The sequence below is a fragment of the Grampus griseus genome (genome assembly GCF_964374135.1).
Source record: "Grampus griseus genome assembly, chromosome: X".
In the NCBI taxonomy this organism is placed as follows: Eukaryota; Metazoa; Chordata; class Mammalia; order Artiodactyla; family Delphinidae; genus Grampus; species Grampus griseus.
In genome coordinates this window covers 93,075,908-93,101,220 of record NC_138999.1, presented here as the reverse complement: position 1 = coordinate 93,101,220, position 25,313 = coordinate 93,075,908, and the positions used below count along the sequence as shown (strand labels likewise).

Here is a 25,313-nt window from a genome sequence, read left to right as displayed (position 1 = left end):
TGAAAAGAAATGAAGACAGCCTAAGAGACCTCTGGGACAACATTAAACGCAACAACATTCACATTATACGGGTCCCAGAAGGAGAAGAGAGAGAGAAAGGACCAGAGAAAATATGTGAAGAGATTGTAGTCAAAAACTTCCCTAACATGGGAAAGGAAATAGCCACCCAAGTCCAGGAAGTGCAGAGAGTCCCAGGCAGGATAAACTCAAGGAGAAACACACCAAGACACATAGTAATCAAATTGACAAAAATTAAAGACAAAGAAAAATTATGAAAAGCAACAAGGGAAAAACGACAAATAACATACAAGGGAACTCCCATAAGGTTAACAGCTGATTTATCAGCAGGAACTCTACAAGTCAGAAGGGAGTGGCACAAAATGTTTAAAGTGATGAAAGGGAAGAACCTACAACCAAGATTACTCTACCTGGCAAGGATCTCATTAAGATTTGACAGTAATCAAAAGCTTTACAGACAAGTAAAAGCAAAGAGAATTCAGCACCACCAAACCACCCCTACAACAAATGCTAAAGGAACTTCTCTAAGTGGAAAACACAAGAGAAGAAAAGGACCTACAAAAACAAATCCAAAACAATTAAGAAAATGGTAATAGTAACTTACATATCGATAATTACCTTAAATGTGAATAGATTAAATGCTCCAATCAAAAGACACAGCTTGCTGAATGGATACCAAAAGAAGACCCATATATATGCTGTCTACAAAAGACCCAATTCAGACCTAAGGACACACAAAGACTGAAAGTGAGGGGATGGAAAAAGATATTCCATGCAAATGGAAATCAAAAGAAAGCTGGAGTAGCAATACTTGTATCAGATAAAATAGAATTTAAAATAAATAATGTTATAAGAGACAAGGAAGGACACTACATAATTATCAAGGGATCAATCCAAGAAGAGGATAATAACAATTATAAATACACACGCACCCAATGTAAGAGCTCCTTAATACATAAGGCAACTGCTAACATCTATAAAAGAGGAAATCAACAGTAACACAATAATAGTGGGGGACTTTAACAGCTCACATACACCAATGGACAGATCATCCAGACAGAAAATTAATAAGAAAACACAAGCTTTAAATGACACAACAGACCAAATAGATTTAATTGATATTTATAGGACATTCCATCGGAAAACAGCAGATTACATTTTCTTCTCAAGTGCACACGGAACATTCTCCAGGATAGATCACATCTTGGGTCACAAATCAAGCCTCAGGAAATTTAAGAAAACTGAAATCATATCAAGCATCTTTTCCGACCACAACACTATGAGATTAGAAATCAATTACAGGGAAAAAAACGTAAAAAACACAAAACACATGGAGGCTAAACAATATGTTACTGAATAATCAACAGATCACTGAAGAAATCAAAGAGAGAATCAAAAACTGCCTGGACACAAATGACAATGAAAACATGACAATCCAAAACCTCTGGGATGCAGCAAAAGCAGTTCTAAGAGAGAAGTTTATAGCAATACAATCCTACCTCAAGAAACAAGAAAAATCTCAAATAAGCAATCTAACCTCACACCTAAATGAACTAGAGAAAAGAACAAACAAAACCCAAAGTTAGTAGAAGGAAAGAAATCGTAAAGATCAGAGCAGAAGTAAATGAAATAGAAACAAAGAAAACAATATCAAAGACCAATAAAACTAAAAGCTGGTTCTTTGAGAAGATAAACAAAACTGACAAACCTTTAGCCAGACTCATCAAGAAAAAGAGGGAGAGGACTCAAATCAATAAAATTGGAAATAAGAAAGGAGAAGTTACAACTGACACCGCAGAAATACAGAGCACCTTAAGAGACTACTACAAGCAACTCTATGCCAATAAAATGGACAACCTGGAAGAAATGGACAAATTCTTAGAAAGGTATAACCTTTCAAGACTGAACCAGGAAGAAACAGAAAATATGAACAGACCAATCACAGGTAATGAAATTGAAACTGTGATTTAAAATCTTCCAACAAACAAAAGTCCAGGACCAGATGGCTTCACAGGTGAATTCTAACAAACATTTAGAGAAGAGCTAACACCCATCCTTCTCAAACTCTTCCAAAAATTTGCAGAGGAAGGAACACTCCCAAACTCATTCTATGAGGCCACCATCACCCTGATACCAAAACCAGACAAAGATACTACAAAAAAAGAAGATTACACACCAATATCACTGATAGATATAGATGCAAAAATCCTCAACAAAGGGCTTCCCTGGTGGCACAGTGGTTGAGAGTCCGCCTGCTGATGCAGGGGACATGGGTTCGTGCCCCGGTCTGGGAAGATCCCGCGTGCCGCAGAGCGGCTGGGCCCGTGAGCCAAGGCCGCTGAGCCTGCACGTCCGTAGCCTGTGCTCCACAATGGGAGAGGCCACAACAGTGAGAGGCCCACGTACTGAAAAAAAAAAAATCCTCAACAAAATACTAGCAAACAGAATCCAACAACACATTAAAAGGATCATACACCACGATCAAGTGGAACTTATCCCAGGGATGCAAGGATTCTTCAATATACACAAATCAATCAATGTGATACACCATATTAACAAACTGAAGAATAAAAACCATATGATCATCTCAATAGATGCAGAAAAACCTTTTGACAAAATTAAACACGTATTTATGATAAAAAACTCTCCAGAAAGTGGGCATAGATGGGACCTATGCCATATACGACATAATAAAGGCCATACATGATAAACCCACAGCAAACATCATTCTCAATGGTGAAAAACTGAAAGCATTTCCTCTAAGATCAGGAACAAGACAAGGATGTCCACTCTCACCACTATTATTCGCCATAGTTTTGCAAGTCCTAGCCATGGCAACCAGAGAAGGAAAAGATATAAAAGGTATACAAATTAGAAAAGAAGAAGCAAAACTGTCACTGTTTGCAGATGACATGATACTATACATAGAGAATCCTAAAGATGCCACCAGAAAACTACTAGAGCTAATCAATGAATCTGGTAAAGTTGCATGATACAAAATTAATGCACAGAAATTTCTTGCATTCCTATACACTAACAATGAAAGATCAGAAAGAGAAATTAAGGAAACAATCTCATTCACCATTGCAACAAAAAGAATAAAATACCTGGGAATAAACCTACCTAAGGAGGTAAAACACCTGTACTCAGAAAACTATAAGACACTGATGAAAGGAGTCAAAGAGATGGAGAGATATACCATGTTCTTGGATTGGAAGAATCAACATTGTGAAAATGACTATACTACCCAAAGCAATCTACAGATTCAATGCAATCCCGATCAAATTACCAATGGCATTTTTTACAGAACTAGAACAAAAAACCTTAACATTTGTATGGAGACACAAAAGACCCTGAATGGCCAAAGGAATCTTGAGGGGAAAAAACGGAGCTGGAGGAATCAGACTCCCTGACTTCAGACTATACTACAAAGCTACAGTAATCAAGACAATATTGTACTGGCACAAAACCAGAAATACAGATCAATGGAACAGGATAGAAAGCCCAGAGATAAACCCACACACCTAGGGTCAACTAATCTATGACAAAGGAGGCAAGGATATACGATGGAGAAAAGACAGGCTCTTCAATAAGTGGTGCTGGGAAAACTGGACAGCTACATGTAAAAGAATGAAATTAGAACACTCCCTAACACCATACACAAAAATAAACTCAAAATGGATTAGAGACCTAAATGTAAGACCGGACACTATAAAACTCTTAGAGGAAAACATAGGAAGAACACTCTTTGACATAAATCACAGCAAGATCTTTTTTGATCCACCTCCTAGAGTAATGGAAATAAAAACCCAAATAAACAAATGGGACCTAATGAAACTTCAAAGCTTTTGCACAGCAAAGGAAACCATAAACAAGATGAAAAAACAACCCTCAGAATGGGAGAAAATATTTGCAAACGAATCGACGGACAAAGGATTAGTCTCCAAAATATATAAAGAGCTCAGGCAGCTCAATATTAAAGAAACAAACAACCCAATCCAAAAATGGGCAGAAGACCTAAACAGACATTTCTCCAAAGAAGACATAAAAATGGCCAAGAAGCACATGAAAAGCTGCTCAACATCACTAATTAGTAGAGAAACACAAATCAAAACTACAATGAGGTATCACCTCACACCAGTCAGAACGGGCATCATCAGAAAATCTACAAACAACAAATGCTGGAGAGGGTGTGGAGAAAAGGGAACCCTCTTGCACTGTTGGTGGGAATGTAAAGTGATACAGCCACTGTGGAGAACAGTATGGAGGTTCCTTAAGAAACTAAAAACAGAACTACCATATGACCCAGCAATCCCAGTCCTGGGCATATACCCAGAGAAAACCATAATTCAAAAAGACACATGCACCCCAGTATTCATTGCAGCACTATTTACAATAGCCAGGACATGGAAGCAACCTAAATGCCCATCAACAAATGAATGGATAAAGAAGATGTGGTATGTATATACCATGGAATATTACTCAACCATAAAAAGGAACGAAATTGGGTCGTTTGTAGAGAGACGTGGATTCACTTGGATACTGTCATACAGAGTGAAGTAAGTCAGAAAGAGAAAAACAAATATTGTATATTAATGCATATATGTGGAATCTAGAAAAATGGTACAGATGAACCAGTTTGCAAGGCCGAAATAGAGACACAGATGTAGAGAACAAACGTATGGACACCAAGGGGGGAGGGAAGCAGTGGGGTGGGGGGGGATGAAATGGAAGATTGGGATTGACTTATATACACTAATATGTATAAAATAGATAACTAATAAGAACCTGCTGTATTAAAAAATAAAATAAAATTCAAAAAAAATGTTAAAATTTAAAAAATAAAAAGAACTCCATCTATTTCCTAACCTAGTTAAAGGAAACACGTCCATTCAGTTACCCAAGCCAGAAACCTATAGATCACCCTACTATTCTCTCATCTCTCTACCCACTGCATCTAACTGACCACCAAGTCATATTGATTCTACCTACTACAAATGTGTTTTGAATTTATCCCCTGCTCCCTAGCCCTACTGCCATTGCCTTAGGTTGGGCTTTCATCTCTGCATGGATCAGGAAAAGCCACCGAACTGGTCTCTTTACCTTCAGTTTTGACCCCTGATCCTTGCTCCATCCTGCATACTACAGCCAGAGCAATCCTAAAATGAAGACCTTATCCAGTTATTCACCTACTTTAAATCCTTCCATGGGTCCCTAGAGTGTTCAGGACAAAGTCCAAACACCTATGCATGGCATACAAGGCCCTTCACTATCCAGGCCCTAGCTACTTCTCCACACTCACCTCTTGCAATGATGTCACATCTCACATTCTGGCTGAACCAAACTTCTGTGATTTCCTGAACACCTCTATGCTGTTTACCCTTCTATGTTCCCACATGGTGCTCCCTTTGCTCCCTTTTCTCATTTTTTGGGCAAAATTCTACTCTTATTTCAAGACAATTTGATTTTTATTTCCATTTTGCAGTCCTTCCTAAGTCCCTCAGGCAGACTTAGTTGTTTCTTTCTCTATGCTAGCTTGTCATCTTGCACTTACCTTCATTACAGTAATCATCACTTCACATTATATTTGACATTTTACCTGTTAAGCAAGTTCCTTGAGGTCAGGGACCATTTGCTATTTATCTCTATATACCCAGTGTATACCTAGTGCATAGTGTACCACTTTGCCCATATAATTTGCTCATTTTCACCTCCATTAATATCACTGCTCTCTGTCTCAGCAGAGGGAGGAATTTATTTTTCTTCCTGCAACATTTGGCTAAAATGCATTTTATCCATTAAATTTTCCCTAATCACACTTACTTCAGTCTAATCATTCCTTCATTTTATCATGTCCTCCGTGCTTGCAGAAGAGCCCTCCAACAAACATATTTGTGCTTTAATGATTTAGATTCTATTATTGCTTCTAGCCCGACCACTCTAAAACATTTCAGGATCATCTGCTGAAGTCATCCATAGTGGTGTGTTTTTTTAACTAATTTCTATTAAGACACTTATTTTTATGCTTGGAGAAGTAGTCAGACATTGAGTCTTGCTCTTCCCAAACCAAATACCATTTCAATGAGCAACATGAGCAGAAAGGGGAGAACTCCAAGCCACCTACGGTTTGAGCTCTAAGACTTCTGAAAGTTACTGGAGCAAAGCCCTGGTGGCAAGATGAAAAGCTGAAATTCCCCAAACTAAGGGAAGCCTTTCCCTCTCTTCCAGCTCATCTCCTTTCTTTTTTCATTCTCTTAATGCTAAACAGCCATGCCACCCAGCCCCTTAAAAGGCTTGAGAAGAGCCAGAAAGAAATCAATCTGCCCATGGAGCTTCTGGGATGGACCAACCCATTTGTCCTGCAGCAGTTCTGGAGGGGAGGAAAACAGATGGCACACGAAATAGCCAGGACAATGCTTTAATGTGCTCCATGCCCTAAAAGTTAACAAGAAGACTAAAAAAGTAAACACAGAAGGGCTATACTACATTCATCTGTGCTCCCTGTACTGCACGCTGTGTTATAAATACTCCTCTTTCTCTCTCGATACTGGGTTGTCCCTAGCTAGACTAATAAAAGTTTCTGGAGGTCATCAAAAAAATATGTTTCTTTTGTAACCCCCAAATGACCTACCACACTGAGTACATCGCGTTTGCTCAAGAAATGTTGTTGCCTGACTGATTACTAAGTATTTAACCATTTTTCTTCCCCTCAATATTTTCCGGAATGCTTATTTATTCACAAAACCATGCAGACTTGGAAGCCAAGAGGAACTATTCATCTGTTGGTATACATTTTCCCTTGGCTATGCATTAAACAGAGATTTCCTTTGGAAATGTAAACAAAGGATGCCTGATGAGACCGGACAAAGAACTATATATAGAGATCAAGTGGCCAGAGTAGCAAGGTCAGAGCATGCCCTTCCTTAACCAGATTAAAGGAGTCTTGGGCCTGCCTCTCCCTCCTTCCCATGTTCTCCAGCCCCGACAGAAAATATTTTCCAGCTGCCTATCCACTGAATTCTGAAAGCTGGGCAGTGACTCTAACAGGCTGCATTACCAAAGAATTCAGCTAACAAATCTGTGGTGATCCTAATCTCTGTTTCTGTAATAATAGGAAGACTGCAGCTTTGTTTACTTTCTGAGGAGAATAGAGAACAGGGAGAAAGAACCAGGAGAGGGAGGCAGTATTTATGGCTCTTTTATGAAAAGTCAATCTGTGACAAAAACATTTGCAGACAATCAGGAAGGGGAACAGGTTTGGCAGGAAAATAGCCTATTCTAGTTTTCTCAGAAGGGCCTTAGCTGGTATCCTCCACCCCCGCCCGATGTGAAATGCCTGGTTTACACTGTGAATATAGTCATTCCCAATAGACAAATCTGGATTAGATAAAATGAAAAAAATTCAAACCACCCCTTAATGTCTGGCTTACATGAAAGTATCCTACTATTTATTTCATTTTATAAAGTATTTGTAAGCATTTATGAAGTCTCAAATCTCTTCTTTAACTGCATTTCTAATCCCAGGGCTTGTCTTGAAGCCTTCTGGACACACAGGCTCTGTGCTGAACGAACATAATAAGTACCCTGGATTCACCCTATTATTATGGGGAAGTTAGGGCACACCCCTAACCTTTCAGAAGGGATGATGTCATAGAGCACAGCCATGGCCTTCCATAAACCATCCTGTAGGGCCCCTGTCAAAGACAGAATCCTAAACTGAATAAGACCATGAAGTTAACTCCCAAAATACACTCTCGCCCTTGACATGTAATGCAGTATCTCAAGATTCTTTCCCAATTCTCAGTTAACATTTCAATTCCATTGTCTGTATTTCTTGCACATGTGTATCCACATCAGGGTGGATTTGTATAACATGTAAGCCCCCAGAGGGTAAATACTGTGTCTATGCTGTTTTCTTTGTACCTGGTACAGTGCTATGCATAAGTAAGTATTAATAAAAGGTGACCTTTTGTGTACCAGAGCAGACGATTGGCCGAGGATTAGTAAGCATCCCGAGGGAGTCTCTTAAACCCTTCCTTTGCTGGTTGCCATGGGGCTACTTTTCCCACCTACTTTGCTTACATTTGGCACCACTAGTGTTATCTCCTGAAGGCTCAAGCAGGAATACTAACTTCAGAAAGGCACTGTGAAAACATCACCTATAACCTGGAGGACCAGGATGAGTCCTCCTCCACTAACACAATGATGCACTGTTTTATGAGACTAGCTCCTTGCCACTTGAAAAGAGTAGGGCCCTGAATCATAAAGGTTTGATTGGTGCGATGGGCTGGGAAAGGTTGGAACAGGGCTATGTTTGGGTGAGGCTGGCCAGAGTGATAAACTCCCTGGGCGGGAGCGGTGCAGGGGGGTGGAATGATAAAATGTTAGAGAGGTGCTAAAGTGAATAAGCAATGAAAATAAACTGCTTACTTTGCTAATTTGACTACAACTTGCTCTCTACTTAAATAACTTTTTGATGAGAATGAGGAAGTGATGATTACAATTTCTAACCACATTTTATTCACTATGAGATGTTGCCCCACCCTCAATCATGTAAATTCTAAACCAAGGGATTTCTTATCTTGTCTCCTGCTCACAATACTTCCTTGTCTCTTCACCAGTGTGGGTTTCTTATACTGTAATCTAACAGCATAATCAGAAGCTTTGATAGAGTAGAACATAAAGGGAATCTGAATAGTTGAAAACCACTCTAAAATGCCTTGTTTTGCTTCTCCCCTCTTGGAAAGGATGAGACCGAAGAGAAAAAGAAAAGAATAAAGAAAGCAACCATTCATAGAATCACGACTTGAGAAATCTGGAAGTGACACTGAAGGTCATGTATTCAGTTCAATCCCTCATTTTATAGGTAAGGACACTGAAGTTGAGAGGCTAGATGACTTACTCAAGTTCATACTACCGGTTAATGACAGAGTCAAGTTCAGAAACCAACTTTCCAACTTACATTCCAGCATTCTTTCTTTCCATTCCTTATGCTTCTTCCTAAATTCCCCACCCCATTCCATAATCTCACACCTGAGTTTAACTGGTATCCTGTGTACTCTACCTATAGCACCAGTCTCTTCCACAAATGGAGTGCCCAGCAGGGATTAAATTGCTATGGTATGCTCATCATACAACAAAAATCTACTTTAAGAAACCCAATACTTTAAGATATTCAAACAATCAGGAGTGGTTACTTATATAAGAAGATTATTTGCCTTATAAGAAAACTCTCCACATTCTCTTAAATAGGACTCCCCAGGAGGTATTAAGAGATGAGATCTTAATAAAATTATTTTATTGCTTAAAATAAAATAAACTTGAACCATTACATTTTCTGTCATACAAGTAAGATTAGAACTAGACTATCAGGTTTATAAACAGAAACATTTTTATCCAACCACTGCCCATGAGGAGTCCTGTATAATATTTTACCCGACCCTGTTTACACTTTAAGCCCTACCTACCATCACCTCTTCAACAAAAGCAACACAAAACCAAATGCTATGGCTGAAGTTTCACACTCTTGCAAAAAAGAGAGAAATAACATCTTTGTTTTATTATGTCCACTTATGAAGAGGTCGACTCCTCTTGTAGGCTCTGTTCTGAGATCTGATGTAGATAATCTCATATGGTACAACACTTGATAATTCACAGATAACTCTAACACAGATACCATTTGTTGATGACAAGAATAAGTGGAAAAGCGACGAGTGAGGACCAGGTAAGGTGCATGGGGAAGAAGGGAGGAGAGGTTAGGAAGAGGAGAAGCAGTTCTGATGATATTCTTATAGAAACAATATTGCACTGAACAAACCTCGCTCTACCCTGAGGACCTGGGGTTCCCAACTTCCCTTACTCCCTAGCAATCTTTTTAAAGAGCTAGGATGTTCAGTCTGATGAAGAAAGAAACACACTTCATGTTGGATTCTCACACCACCTGCTACTGGAAAAGGAGAAGGGATTGCCCCTGGGACTGATGTCTCTCCAACCCACCACCACCACTTATTATTATTTTTTAAACAATAGCTATCTGCCACTTTTCTTGGAACAGGCATCCTAAAGGAATGAGACTTCTTACAATGATCATTCAGCCCTTCACTCCAAATGTCCGAGCTACACTCTGACAAAACAAGTCCCCCCAAAAGGATCGCCTGATCCAGGTTCTTCGAAAGAATGACAGATGTTTCTGTTACATACCTCAACCTGCTGGCAGATCTGTATTAGCTTGGCCATTTGATTTTCTAGTTCACTGTTGCGCTTAACCAGGTTGGTGAGGTTCATCTCCAGAGTTTGCTGCCATCGCAGAGTATGAAGCCAGAGGGAAACGGGGAAGAGGGGAAAAAAGAAGACATGTTCAATGAGTTTGAGACCCAGTATCACGTGGAAATCAGTCAGTCAGTAAACAAATATTTCAAAGATTCGTTGCACATGGGCCAAGCACTGTTCTAGGTGCAAGTAATGATGCTGTACATTTGCTCCAGACTGTCATTATTGGGGAAAAAATGACATTCATGACTTTGTGAATGTAGGAATTTAATAACATTAAAGCAACTTTATGTTTTCTATAATATTTTTTAACTTTTAAAAGTACTTCATAGGGGCTTCCCTGGTGGCGCAGTGGTTGAGAGTCCGCCTGCCGATGCAGGGGACACGGGTTTGTGCCCCGGTCCGGGAGGATCCCACATGCCGCGGAGCGGCTGGGCCCGTGAGCCATGGCCGCTGGGCCTGCGCGTCCGGAGCCTGTGCTCCGCAACGGGAGAGGCCACAACACTGAGAGGCCCGCGTACCGCCAAAAAAAAAAAAAGTATTTCATAGTCAATATCTCATTTTGCCCTCATAGTAATCCTGTGACATAGGGAGAACAGATTTTATTCTCTCTTTTTTACAGATGAGTTGACTAAGAAAACTATAATTTATTGAGCAATTACTACTTGTCAGACACTATGCTAGGCAATTTCATACATATCATTTAATAATTATGACAGTCTATGAAGTAGGAGATGTCAGCATTTTACAGATGAGAGAACTGAGCTGCAGAGTGGGCTTAAAGTGTTTTGCACAGTCATATAACTAGTATGTAGCAAAGCTAGGACTGGAATCCAGGTCTCTAGTCTTCAGATACAGCTTTGCCCCAGTAGTCCATGATTTTTTTGCCTTTGTTGATAACACTTTATATTTATCAGTAGGTTCCTTCAGAAAAAAAGATGGCATTTTCAGTGTGGAATTCATCAAAATCTAGCGTTGTATCTCACAGCTTCCCTCCTTTGGCACTAAGCAATAGCCTACAGAAATGCCAGACTTCAAAATGCAAAGCCTAGCTGTATGTATCAAGACAGGACATCCATTGTTTACTGTTGTTTACTGGGACATAGATCCTTTTAGGGAAACATTAGCAGCGCTTTGCAAATCTGTTTATTATAACATAAGTTAAAACTGTACTAAGACCTCCTCGCATATTTTCAGTTGAGCAAGCTACTCTCTTACATTCCTCATGTGAACAAAATAGAATGTTATTCACTCTAGATTGGTAATGGGCTTTTTTTATTCCTCCTCATTTCCAAGTCTTCAGCTCTGACGGCTGCTTCTTCCAGGACCTGCCCCAATATCCACTCCTCTCTCACTCACCATCCCGACATCCCCACAAAGTCTGTTCCAAATGGAATACCCCAACTTCCTGGTCCTTATCCTGCTAGCACAGCATTCCTTCCCTTGGTTGTGTTCATTGCTTCATTGCTGTCTCCATGGTTCCTATGGTTCATAGCTGTTCAAAGTGCATGCTTTGGGCGGGGCGGGCAGGGGGGAGAGGGGGCAAGGGATAGTGGGAAGAAGGGGAGAGGACTCGTGTTGGCCCCTTTCTTCTCCGCTAGGTAGTTGTGGCTCCTTAGTACCCTTGGCACTGTCCCATGAATCCATCCCAGAGGAGTATTCCCACAGATATATGTATTTCTAGGACAGGCAGTCTGATCTCACTTGTTCTCAATCTGGATTATGAGAATCAGCTTAATCTCTGCTTCTGGCCAGATCTCGCTTGGTTTCTTTGGCTTTATGCCCATGGGAGTGATTTTTTCACCATTTATTCCATTTTTCTTGGCTTGGATACAGTGTCTCCCCTGGCCTTCTTTAACCCCACCACCATCTCAATCTGTGGTCTTCTCCTCAGCAAGGAAAAAGGGAGAGAAACAGGAAAAACAAAGGGCCGCAATTGTTGATTTGGACATGAGTTCTAAGCTAAGTAGATGTCAGGGGGAAAAAAAAGAAATGGCAGTTCGGAGATTTAATACAAAAGGTATTTCATTTCTACTTAATACAAAAGGTATTGGGCACCTACTCTATTCAAGGTGGTTTGACTTCAGAGATAAAGAGGAGGTGAAATTATGCTGGGTCTTGAAGGATAAGCAGGATTTTAATAGACAGAGATGGAGGCAGGCAGGGCGTTCCAGGCACAGGGAGTAGCATGAGCAAAAGGGAATAAAGCATAGGACACATCCAGGGAACAGAGGTGAGTTTGACTAGAACAGAGGGTACAAGAAAATAGAGGGGCACAGGCTGGAAATGGAGACAGAGGCCCTGTTATGAAGGTCTTAAATGTCTAGGTGAGGAGTCTGTATCTATTTTTGAAAGCAGTAGGGGTTTACCAAAGGCTTTTGGATCGATCCCTTGATCATTATGTAGTGTCCTTCTTTGTCTCTTCTTATAGTCTTTATTTTAAAGTCTACTTTGTCTGATATGAGAATTGCTACTCCAGCTTTCTTTTGGTTTCCATTTGCATGGAATATCTTTTTCCATCCCCTCACTTTCAGTCTGTATGTGTCTCTAGGTCTGAAGTGCGTCTCTTGTAGACAGCATATATATGGGTCTTGTTTTTGTATCCATTCAGCCAGTCTGTGTCTTTTGGTGGGAGCTTTTAGTCCATTTACATTTAAGGTAATTATCGATATGTATGTTCCTGTTCCCATTTTCTTCATTGTTTTGGGTTTGTTATTATAGGTCTTTTCCTTCTCTTGTGTTTCTTGCCTAGAGAAGATCCTTTAGCATTTGTTGTAAAGCTGGTTTGGTGGTGCTGAACTCTCTCAGCTTTTGCTTGTCTGTAAAGGTTTTAATTTCTCCATCAAATCTGAATGAGATCCTTGCTGGGTAGAGTCATCTTGGTTGTAGGTTGTTTTGAGCAAGATTATGACATAATCAGGGCTGCATTTATGAGATCAACCTATGTGGGGCAGACTAAGACAGGAGAGCCTGGGGGCAGGGGCACTGGTTAGGAGGAGAGTGCAATATGCAAAGCAGTTGGTAATGCAGATCTAGGCCAAGCTAAGAGGATAATCGAGAGAAACACATTTCAAGAAAGGATTTGTCACTCTCAGATATGCAGAGAGCGCAAGAAATACGAGGCCTGAGTAAAGGCAGCTGGATTTGGTAATTAGAGGTCACTGGTGACCTTTGGAAAAGGAGTTTCAGTAGAGTTTTGGAAGCAAATGCCAAACTGTACAGGGTTAGTGAGTATGTCAATAGTGACGATGTGGAGGCTACAAGTCTGGAGTCCTCTTCAAAAATTCGAACGTAAGGTGAATATGATGGAGCTGTAGTTTGATGAAAAGGTCCAGCTCAAGTTAGAGAGTGGGCATGTGTAACGGGCCCAATCAGTTTGTGATTTCCTCCCGCAGAGTGGTCCAGATTCCTAGATCAGTGGAAATTCCATGTCTCACAAATGAGTTTATGGACATATTAGGTAAATATAATGTAGATTGAGGAACTCAGAGCAGATACGGTGTAAGAAATCTGTGTTTCAACTGTAATGTGTTTTCTTTCAAACATGGGATTCCAAGGGGAGAATGTTTTCTAACAAGTGTATGCAACCTGTTGCAACACTTGTCAGGAAACTGATATCTTATAAATAATTCATAATGCAGAGCAGGACTAAGATCCCTGCTGTGTGTTCCTCATTTGTGGCCCACAACTGAGACTCACAGCTTCTGTAAAGCCACTGAAAACAAAAATTAGGGCTGAACACATAATTTGGGGTCTGGTTAGACTACGGACCTTGGGTCTCCATCACAACATTATGGCAAATGGTTATTTTGCTCTGGCCCCCTAGCAATTTGCAGAATGCCAGCACATTTTAGCAATCCAGAACTAGAACTGACAAGATGACTCTAATTTCATCTTTACTTCATTAATATGAAAAGGCTTTGAAAAATAAATCTTTGGCTAATGAAAACACCATCTGTTGATGGCTTTTTGCCACTGTTTTCTTACATTACGAGACATAATTTGAGGGAAACACCGAACATTTACTTACTCACTTCCTATTCATTTACCAGGAATTAAAGCCGCCTCTCAAGCTGGAATTGATTCTCAATAATCAACATATGCAAAGGGAAGCAGAGAATTGAAGCAATTATGCAGTTGATTTCCTCACCCTTCCTTATCATGCTTAGCCCTGACGAATCATTTCGAACTAGAAATTCTGGGCCACTCTAGGTATGAATTTCATTGACTTGGCCAAGTAATTATCATGTCTATACGCAGACTAAGTAAACACAAAGGATGTGTGTGTGTGTGTGTGTGTGTGTGTGTGCGCAAAATTTTATGTAAAACTAAACACGTCTCTTTGTTGTGTTGTTGTTGTGGCTGCTTGGTTGTGAAGAACCGGTTTGCTGTGTTCTTTCCTCATGCAGTCCACTTAGTGACTGAGCCAGGCTCCTTCTGCCCAAGCCTAGTTAGTGCAGCTTTCTCAGAACACTTGAACTGTGACAACGAGAGAGCCCAAGTGGCAGGGGAGATTGGAATGGAGATATCTGCCGGGAGGAAACTGGACAGGAGGCTGGCAGGGAGAGCAGGATGAAGCTCCCATTTCCTGCTGCAGGAGGTTAGCTCTGGGCCCTCCTGTGCTTCCCTGTGTGAAGGTTAGAGAAGCCATTTCAGCTATGAAACTGTGAGACCCTCCACACCTCCAGGTGGCTACATTGTTAGAGCTCTCACAAAACTGTACATGTGTCTAAACAGCACAAAGTGAGGGGAAGATTTGGCTGATTTGCATAATTGAGATTTTAAAAGGCCCAAGTTAGCTAAATTGGCAGTCTACACTGATTCCATTTTTATCCAAGTTCCACTTCATTTGTGTCATATAGACTTGGCCTGTTTGTGTTCTGTTATACCCTCCCCAAAGAGGAAAATGTTTTGCTATTTCTGAGAAAGCTAGGCACAGGCTATTTTTCTTCCAGACAGCTTCCCATAAAAAGAAATGGCTTCACTAACACTCTCAAATAATTGCTGGGGTTTTTTTTTTTTCCACTTCTTTAGACACAGGTTATTTCAGATAACTTTCTCATTGGCTCCCTGAAGAAAACTAGCTACATGTCCAAACACCAGCTCTTCACTGAAGCCAGAGAGTCCCCTTATGGCACACACTTGACTGTGTTCTTCATATGTCATGCTCCGGGAAGGCACATGCATTCACACATGTATGAGCACACTTACATACACCTACCTGACACAGCGAGTCTTGAAGCCTAAAAAGGGGTCAGAGCCTTCCTGTTTGTTCTATTGAAACATGTTTTATTGCCATTGAATGCCTATATTCTCTCTTACTTTCTACAAGGTACAAGGCGAACATTATCTAAAACTAGACAAGATCCCAACTGTTTTGATGTGGGAATTGAACCTTGAAGTTTTCGAAAAGAAGTGAAGGGAAGAAGGGCCAACCCACCCCAAACCCGAGCCTCCCCAATTGATAGAAGACAACTTCATCTTTAAAAATACTCGGATCCAGTGACCCCGTTACTATTCTTTAATAAGCTCTTTTTTGACATCTTGTCTATTCACTGATGTTCCCAGCTCTTCCAAAAGCCAGCAGCCAAAATCTTAGCACACTTTTGGGGTCACATTCTGCCTTCTTTTTTTAACTGCTTGTCTTAAAATACTTACTTTGCTTTTGCTTCAGTCTGTCACTTTATGTATCAATTACATATGGCCTTTCAACAGCAGAACACACCATCTGGTCCACAAACTGAAGCCCACACCCTTATGCCTGAGTTTATTCTTTCCCCAAACATTTATTCGCTGTTGTATAGACACGGGCTATGTCCCAGAATGAGATGCAGGTGACATACTGGAGGTATGAGGTCTACTCTACCTGAGGTTTGCTGGGGATCACCAGACTGGTCTTCAAGCCAGGTGAAACAGGTGGCCAGCCCTCCTCTTCTCAGAAGGTTCTGAAATCATCCAGCAAAGACACACCCTCTCCCGGTCCCCTTATCAGAAATGTTACACAAACAATCCCACATTCTTTTCTTTTCCCTCTGTTCAGTTGCATAGCATGGTTAAATCTCTAGCTTAAATGTATAAATTATTATTTGGACCTTCGAAAAGAAAACCTATACTAAAAACCTAAATCCAGTGTTCATTTTGATAATATTGAGCTGAAACCACTCTACTTTCCCGGAGGCCTCCATATTGTATTCCACTTGCACGATTCCTCTTCGGTTCCTGCCTCTCATACACATCCTCCGCTTTCTCCTTCACTTGCCCTTCCTCTCTGTCTACCTTCTAGACCAGGAGTGTGCTGCAAGACTCACTCCTCAGCCTTCATTCAGCTCCCTACTGCCTGGCTCTACCTCCACGCTGAAGACCCTCAAACCTATGTCTCTTGCCCTGATCCTTCGGCCACCACAAAGGTCTGAATTTCAACCCCTTCTGGAACACTTGCCCTTTCAGTTCTGAGAGTGCCCCATGCTCTATCTCCACCAGATATTTGAACAAACTATTTTCTCTGGACTAGAACACTCCCTGTCCCTGACCCCATCCCTGTCCCCCAACTAGGAGGGACACCTAAAGTCTCTAACGCCACCCAAAGTCTCTTCTGATGCCCCTCCTATGAGCTCTCTCTCTCTCTCTCTCTCTCTCTCTCTCACACACACACACACACACACACACACACACACACACACACACGCCCCGTGCCTCCACTGCCACAGGACTCACCACACTGTCTTGTAACTGTGTCCTCACTCGTCTGCCTCTGCACACTACGCTGACACCTCCACCAGGGCTGGGATGTGCTGTCTTTTTCACTGGAACCGCAACCCCTTTTCTAGTGCTTGGCACCTCCAGACTCGTCTGAAGTCATCGCCCCAAACTGCTAGTCCCTTCCTAATTTCTCTGTTTCTGTAACCGATACCACCATTCTTCAAGACATCTCCTCCTCAAAAATCATTTTTTAATTCTTTCTCTCCATCATCTATAACCACTACAGTCGTTCTCCAAGTCCTGTCAATTCTTTCTTCACAGTCTCTCTCCAGTTGGCCCTCTTCTCCAAGGAATTCATTTATGATTCCCTGCTTTTGAGCCCAATGACTTCCTTTCACTGACCCTTCCTCTGTGCTTCAGAGAACCCTGTGCAAACCTCTGCCATGGCACTTACCAGACTGAATTCGAAGATGTTCTTACCTATCTCCCTTACTGAGCTTTGAGCTCAGTAAGGCGGGCACTGTGCCTTAGTTCCTGTGTCCCCAGCTCCTACTACAATGACTTGAACAATTTAAGTGTTTAATAAACAAAGTGCATGTTCATTAATTGTTTTTTAAATGAATGAATGAGCCCCTGGCCTAACACCCTGGGGCTACAGTTTAACTTCTTGTCTGGTCCATCTTCAGGGGAGATAAAGAACAAGAGAGTACCTCATTATATCAACCCTTTATGAACTTGAGTGTCATTATCACATTTTCCCCTTTAAACCTCACTTCTTTGGGTTCAATAATTCTTGTTTCCTTAATCTTTCTTCACCTATATTATATTTCTGTAACATGTTCTCTTGCCCAATAATAACAGACAGGATTTTCATCCACCCAAGAACAATCTCTGAGTCAGTGTTTTGTAAGCTGTTCTCAGACTGATGATTGTTAGCTCTTTCAGATGTTGATGAGGAGGAGACTTGGGACAAAAGAAATAAAAGAAAAACAGAAAGATAAGAACACAGGTAGTTGGAGTATCCACTAGCTAAACTTGCTCTCAAACCTAAGAAACAATAGAAAACATCTTCCAACACAGAGTCCTGTTAATACCATGTGAGAGTAGAGCCAGAGAATCAATATAATTATTGGAGGGGGGAAAGGGGGGTTCAAATGAGTCTTAGCACACAGTTCGAGTAGAAATGGAATAATATGCATTTTTTACCCTCTCACACACATACAAAACATGTACAGATTTATACATATTATAAGTAACGGGGAGCAAGTCTTGGACAATTAAGAGACCACAGAGAAGCAAGATCTACAAGCAAGAATGATTTTACGATTGTTGAGCTGAAGGCTGGTTTTGCTGAAAAACCCCATGACAGATATTACACCCACCCCATGCACACATGTCCACCACCATACCTTAGAGAGTCCAAATCTAGACACAAATGCTTTGCTCTTATATTTAGCTACTGTGATTCAGTACCTAAGTGAGTGAAAGTGAGAAACAACTTTTTCTGTTCCCTCAGCTATGGTAACCCACCCTGGCCTCCACTGAAGATTTGTCTCATCATGAGGCTCATTTATTAGGGAGATCCCTAGTCTCAGGATAGGTTCTCCTGAAGTCCTAACTCTCCCTAGGGTGACCACAGAAAACTTGCCCTACACTCATGGCCCCCTCACACCCAAGTTATCCACAGATAAGCCCACAGAAGACTAACACAGGCACTCTCTCCTCCTCACACACAGTGACACACATTTATAGGTACACAGAGACACACACAGATTAAATTCTCAGCCGCTCACCCATGCAGAAATACACACACTCGTATATAATGGCACATACAGATGTATGCAAACATGCCCTCTCAACCCAGTCTCTCATAAAGATATTTCTCCTTCCTTCTCTTATACTCATATTCATACTGGTTCAGAAACAGTCAAATGTCCATTGGTAGATAAGTTGAGAGGGTATCTGTTTTGGCAGACAGGAGTGGGTGAGTAGACAAGCAACTGGGAGAAGGGTGGTGGCTGAGTGAGACTGGGTGGGTAGATGATAGAGTGACTGAGTAGGAAGAAGGACAAGTGACCAACTATGATAAGATTCTAGAATATCATATTTTCCAAACTTTTGACTCTCGTTGTGGTTTTCCTTTGAATATTCTCCAAGTTTCATATCTCCCTTCTCTTTGGCAATCTTTAGCTCTCTCTGTCTCAGTCTCTCTTTGTGTGTGTGGTGTGTGTATTTTACTTTCCCATAACAAAAAGCTTACTCTAATACCAGGTTATATTTTATAACAACAAGACCCCTGATAGGTAAATGTAACTACATTTAAAAATTATTTGTAGGACTTCCCTGGTGGTCCAGGGATTAAGAATCCACCTGCCGGGCTTCCCTGGTGGCACAGTGGTTGAGAGTCCGCCTGCCGATGCAGAGGACACGGGTTCGTGCCCCAGGCCGGGAAGACCCCACATGCCGCGGAGCGGCTGGGCCCGTAAGCCATGGCCACTGAGCCTGCGCGTCCGGAGCCTGTGCTCCGCAACGGGAGAGGCCACAGCAGTGAGAGGCCCGCGTACTGCAAAAAAAAAAAAAAAAAAAAAAAGAATCCACCTGCCAATGCAGGGGACATGGGTTCAATCCCTGGTTGGGGAACTAAGATCCCACATGTCGCGGGGCAACTAAGCCCGAGCCACAACTACTGAGCCCGTGTGCTCTAGAGCCTGCGCGCCACAACTAGAGAAGCCTACATGCCACAATGAAGAGCCCACGCACCACAAGGAAGAGCCGGCACGCAGCAATGAAAGATCCTGCATGCCACAGTGAGATCGCACGTGTCGCAACTAAGATCCAATGCAGCCAAATAAAGAAAGAAAGAAATATTTTAAAAAAAAGAAACAGACATTTCCAATATCTTAAAAAAAAAGAATTATTTGTAGTAATGAATTTGTGGAAATGTAATGAGATAAAGAAAATGTACTTGTTTATTCCTTTCAGGAAATTCCTCTATTCCCCCTGGTTTTCATCAGCTATATTTTTGGCAGGCTGTGGGCATGGAAATGTGAAGCCATCACTCTCAAAGAGAATTACAATAATCACATCTGATTTATACAGATGTCACCATGGGGTTAGGCAGTTGGAAAATCCAGCAATCAAAATGGATAGGCACCTAAAATTAAGGACATGTCGTACTTTTGCTAACACTGTGGTTTTGAACATTATCAGTAGTTCACAGGAGATTTTTCTCCCCAGACTTCTAAGGTATTCATAATGGTAAGACAGCTTTATACCTTATGAGTATGGAAACAAGCTATAGATGCTGGTATACTTACTGCAAATCCATTACAAAGATTTAATTCACTTGGATTTCTTGAGCATATACTATGTGTGCTAGACACTAAGGAAGACATTGGAGAAATAAAAGACATTGTGCCTGGCCCCCAGGGGTATGTTGGAGCGGCCTTGTGGGATTTTAATTGAGCACTAAAGAATAGGTAGGATTCCTAAGCAGGCCAAGAGAACAGTATGAGTGAAAGTTAAGAGTCAGGAAAGAGAGTAGTATGTTTAGCAGACAGTTAGGTTAGACTGGACAGGTGAAGGTAACATGTTTGAGAGTGGCAGGAAGAAAAGACAGCTGGGCAAGCATGAGAACCAAGTTGTACAGAACTTGGAATATTGAGTTGAGTCACCAATAGAGAGTCACCCAAATTTGACCTCTTTTATAAAGCCACATTTATTAATACAATAATATCAGTCTTTTCTAAGGGGAGGAAGTCATGTGACAATGAAAACTCTAAAATGTGAAGCACTAGAAACGCAACACAGATCATGAACTAAGATATATATTGGAAGTAGTAAATGAAAAGTGATAGAGAAAATAGTTACTCTGATAGGCCTTACAACTGTAATAACTGTCATAAACACAATTATTCTTTCAAATTGAAGAACCACTGGTAGCCTTCTGAAGGATATTTAGGTAAACTGGACTATTAACTAAGGATAATAAACTATACTAGGTATCCCAAACCCTCTAGTCCATTTAGAGTACATGTTAAGATGACAGGCTGGCTTCTGGTTATTCTGACCTTTCATTTATAATGTAATGATCTGTTTATTCTTTACTGAACAAATAAATATTAGAGACCACTAATCCTAATCAGGGATTAGTAAAAAAAAAAAAAAGTGTAGTTATAAACGCCAACAACGAGTCTCCAGAACAAAAAAGTACAAACAAACACTGTATCAGTCACTGGCCAGAAAGTCAAAGCCCTTTCCCTACTCCTGTAGGACTCCCGTGCTCCTCTCAGGGCCAGGGGAGTATACTCAAGGCCATCTCCCCTATAGCTTCTGACAGCTGGCTTTCTCCTTTCTCCTTGGGGAAGAATCAAGCAGATTAAGGGGATAATCCTAAATGCTTTCCTAAATTAAAATTAACTCAAAGAAGTGAGGATATGTGACACTAAAAGTCAGACTTCCTCTCTGCTTAATGTGGAGAACTAATATCCTTTTATACTTGGCACCAAACCAAAGTGACTCCTACCCCACTCCATCCCCCTCTCACACAAGCAGCACCTCCCTCTCCCCCCTCAAAGCCCAAGATGTTCCAGACAACATAACAAACCACACGGTTGGGAATGATTCATATGTTTCCACTCTCCGTCCAAAAATGAGCAAAGAAGTTTCCACTTAATTTATAATCTGAATTTTCTGCACATTTCCTAAAAACTTAAAGGGGAACGATTCAAAACTTGGCCTCTCTTTCTCCAAAAATTACTGATTAGTTACAGAGTAAAGGATCTTTTGGTAAAATACTTTTGTGTTCCATCTATCCCTGGAGACAAGGACTATAGCTGCACGATGCCAAATATCTAATCAATCATCCAATGTTTTCATGTTTTCGGATGTTTTCAAAAAGCTGGTGCTCTGTAGATACAGGCTTATTCTATCCAGTCTTTTGTTATCTCAACAGTACATATGGATACAGATTTTTCTGTTTGGAATATTTCTCAAGGCCAATGCCTTATTATAGTTCCAACACCTGCAAATATTTGGCAAGAGATTGTTCTACCTCTCCATGTCCCCCACTCTTCCTGCACCCCGCCCCCAACTCTTGCCATTAAAAAACTCTAAGTTTATACTATGTCTTTTCCTTGACTCTGTTAACCGTTTATCTGTGACCCATGAAATGTGCAGTTGCTGGAGCATAAAAGTAAGTTTCAAATCACATTTCATAGGGAAAATTTAGGTGCAAAACAAAGTGACAGCAGGCTGCAATAGAAAGGTACTTAATTCAACTCAGCTCTAGAAGCTGAGTTCCAGTTCCAGTTCTGGGACTTTGACCAAATTGCTTAACCTCTCAAAGCCTCCATTTATACCACTTTAAGGCATAGGGCTTCAACTAGACCAAGTCCAAGGCCTACCATCTTAGGAGTCTAAGAATTGCAGCCACTAGATGACATGATACTATACATAGAGAATCCTAAAGACTCTACCAGAAAACTACTACAGCTAATCAATGAATTTGGTAAAGTAGCAGGATACAAAATTAATGCACAGAAATCTCTGGCATTCCTATACACTAATGGTGAAAAATCTGAAAGAGAAATTAAGGAAACACTCCCATTTTACGATTGCAACAAAAAGAATAAAATACCTAGGAATAAACCTACCTAAGGAGGTAAAAGACCTGCACTCAGAAAACTATAAGACACTGATGTAAGAAATCAAAGATGACACAAACAGATGGAGAGATATGCCATGTTCTTGGATTGGAAGAATCAACATTGTGAAAATGACTATACTACCCAAAGCAATCTACAGATTCAATGCAATCCCTATCAAACTACCAATGGCATTTTTCACAGAACTAGAACAAAAAATTTCACAATTTGTATGGAAACACAAAAGACCCTGAATAGCCAAAGCGATCTTGAGAAAGAAAAATGGAGCTGGAGGAATCAGGCTCCTGGATTTCAGACTATACTACAAAGCTACAGTAATGAAGACAGTATGGTACTGGCACAAAAACAGAAATATAGATCAATGGAACAGGATGGAAAGCCCAGAGATAAACCCAGACACCTAGGGACAACTAATCTATGACAAAGGAGGCAAGGATATACAATGGAGAAAAGACAGGCTCTTCAATAAGTGGTGCTGGGAAAACTGGACAGGTACATTTAAAAGTATGAGATTAGAACACTCCCTAACACCATACAGAAAAATAAACTCCAAATGGATTAAAGACCTAAATGTAAGGCCGGACACTATAAAACTCTTAGAGGAAAACATAGGAAGAGAACTCCATGACATAAATCACAGCAAGGTCCTTTTTGACCCACCTCCTAGAGAAATGGAAATAAAAACAAAAATAAACAAATGGGACCTAATGAAACTTCAAAGCTTTGGCACAGCAAAGGAAACCATAAACAAGACCAAAAGACAACACTCAGAATGGGAGAAAATATTTGCAGATGAAGCAACTGACAAAGGATTAATCTCCAAAATATATAAGCAGCTCATGCAGCTCAATATAAAAAAAAAAACAAACAACCCAATCCAAAAATGGGCAGAGACCTAAATAGACATTTCTCCAAAGAAGATATACAGATTGCCAACAAACACATGAAAGAATGCTCAACATCACTAATCATTAGAGAAATGCAAATCAAAGCTACAATGAGGTATCACCTCACACCAGTCAGAATGGCCATCATCAAAAAATCTACAAACAAATGCTGGAGAGGTTGTGGAGAAAAGGGAACCCTCTTGCACTGTTGGTAGGAATGTAAATTGATACAGCAACTATGGAGAACAGTATGGAGGTTCCTTAAAATCTAAAAATAGAACTATCATATGACCCAGCAATCCCACTACTGGGCATATACTGTGAGAAAACCATAATTCAAAGAGTCATGTACCACAATGTTCACTGCAGCTCTATTTACAATAGCCAAGACATGGAAGCAACCTAAGTGTCCATTGACAGATGAATGCATAAAGAAGATGTGGCACATATATACAGTGGAATATTACTCAGCCATAAAAAGAGACGAAACTGAGTTGTTTGTAGTGAGATGGATGGACCTAGAGTCTGTCATACAGAGTGAAGTAAGTCAGAAAGAGAAAAACAAATACTGTATGCTAACACATATATATGGAATCTAAAAAAAAATGGTTATGAAGAACCTAGGGGCAGGACAGGAATCAAGATGCAGATGTAGAGAACGGACTTGAGGACACGGGGAGGGGGAAGGGTAAGCTGGGATGAAGTGAGAGAGTGGCATGGACATATATACACTACCAAATGTAAAATAGATAGCTAGTGGGAAGCAGCTGCATAGCACAGGGAGACCAGCTCGGTGCTTTGTGACCACCTAGAGGGGTGGGATAGGGAGGGTAGGAGGGAGACGCAAGAGGGATGAGATATGAGGATATATGTATATGTATAGCTGATTCACTTCGTTAAAAAGCAGAAACTAACACACCATTGTAAAGCAATTATACTCCAATAAAGATGTTAAAGAAATAAATAAAAATTAAAAATGAGAAAAAAAAAGAATTGCAGCCACTGAGATTGTTGCTCTCTGCAGTCTTGATATGAATGAGAATATCACCCTTAGTGAAATCAACAAACATTAAACTTTGTACAAATTTATAAATATTAAATGTAAATAAAAAATCAAAAACAGCACAAACCATTGTCAATGTCACTCTCAATATTGTTTTCAATAAATTACAGAAGGGAAAATGTATCCTATTCTGAGTATTACTACCCTCACCAACATCATAATTTTTACATATGTTACAATGACTTTTCCATAGCATGGCAAGAGGAAGATCTCCACTCTTTTATTGCCTTCCTTCCATCCCATCTGGGTCTTCCTTCCAGCTTGGCTTATATATCTAGGCCTGATTTTGGAGTGGTAATCTTATTATTCAGTTAAACATTTTATTTTTCTGGAATTTCTGTTAAGTAGCTTCTTAAGAGAAATCAAGCCACGTAGCAGACAGGCAATGGGACTAAAACAATTTTGCTGGATCTGACATTTGTTAACATCAACGTGACGTAGTAGTGCTTTAAAAAAAATAGGCACTTAGACTTGCATATAAATACTATGCTGGCACAACAACTTCAGAAAACTCTGGCAACCGAACAGGAACTTCCCAGGCAGAGACTGCAAACAAGCACTTCAAAACCAACACTGGCACAAAATATGATACTGGATTAAATATTTATTGCCTTCAGTTTAAATTTTTAGTTCAGGTATTTGATTATCCCTCCTAACTTCGTGGTACACTGAAGTCCCTTTTTTGGCTGTTTGTTTTGTTTTGCTCTGTTT

The 25,313-nt window shown here is 40.5% G+C and overlaps 1 protein-coding gene across 3 annotated transcripts in view; it reads right to left on the bottom strand.

Annotated features, from left to right (window-relative positions):
• Window positions 1-25,313, bottom strand: part of MID2 (midline 2) — a 104,861-nt gene that overhangs the window by 65,721 nt on the left and 13,827 nt on the right. For all 3 annotated transcript variants that reach the window (XM_082681441.1, XM_082681440.1, XM_082681442.1), the window contains one exon: window positions 10,219-10,314. In XM_082681441.1, coding sequence (XP_082537567.1) covers window positions 10,219-10,314 — 96 coding nt within the window. The remainder of the gene's footprint in view (window positions 1-10,218; window positions 10,315-25,313) is intronic.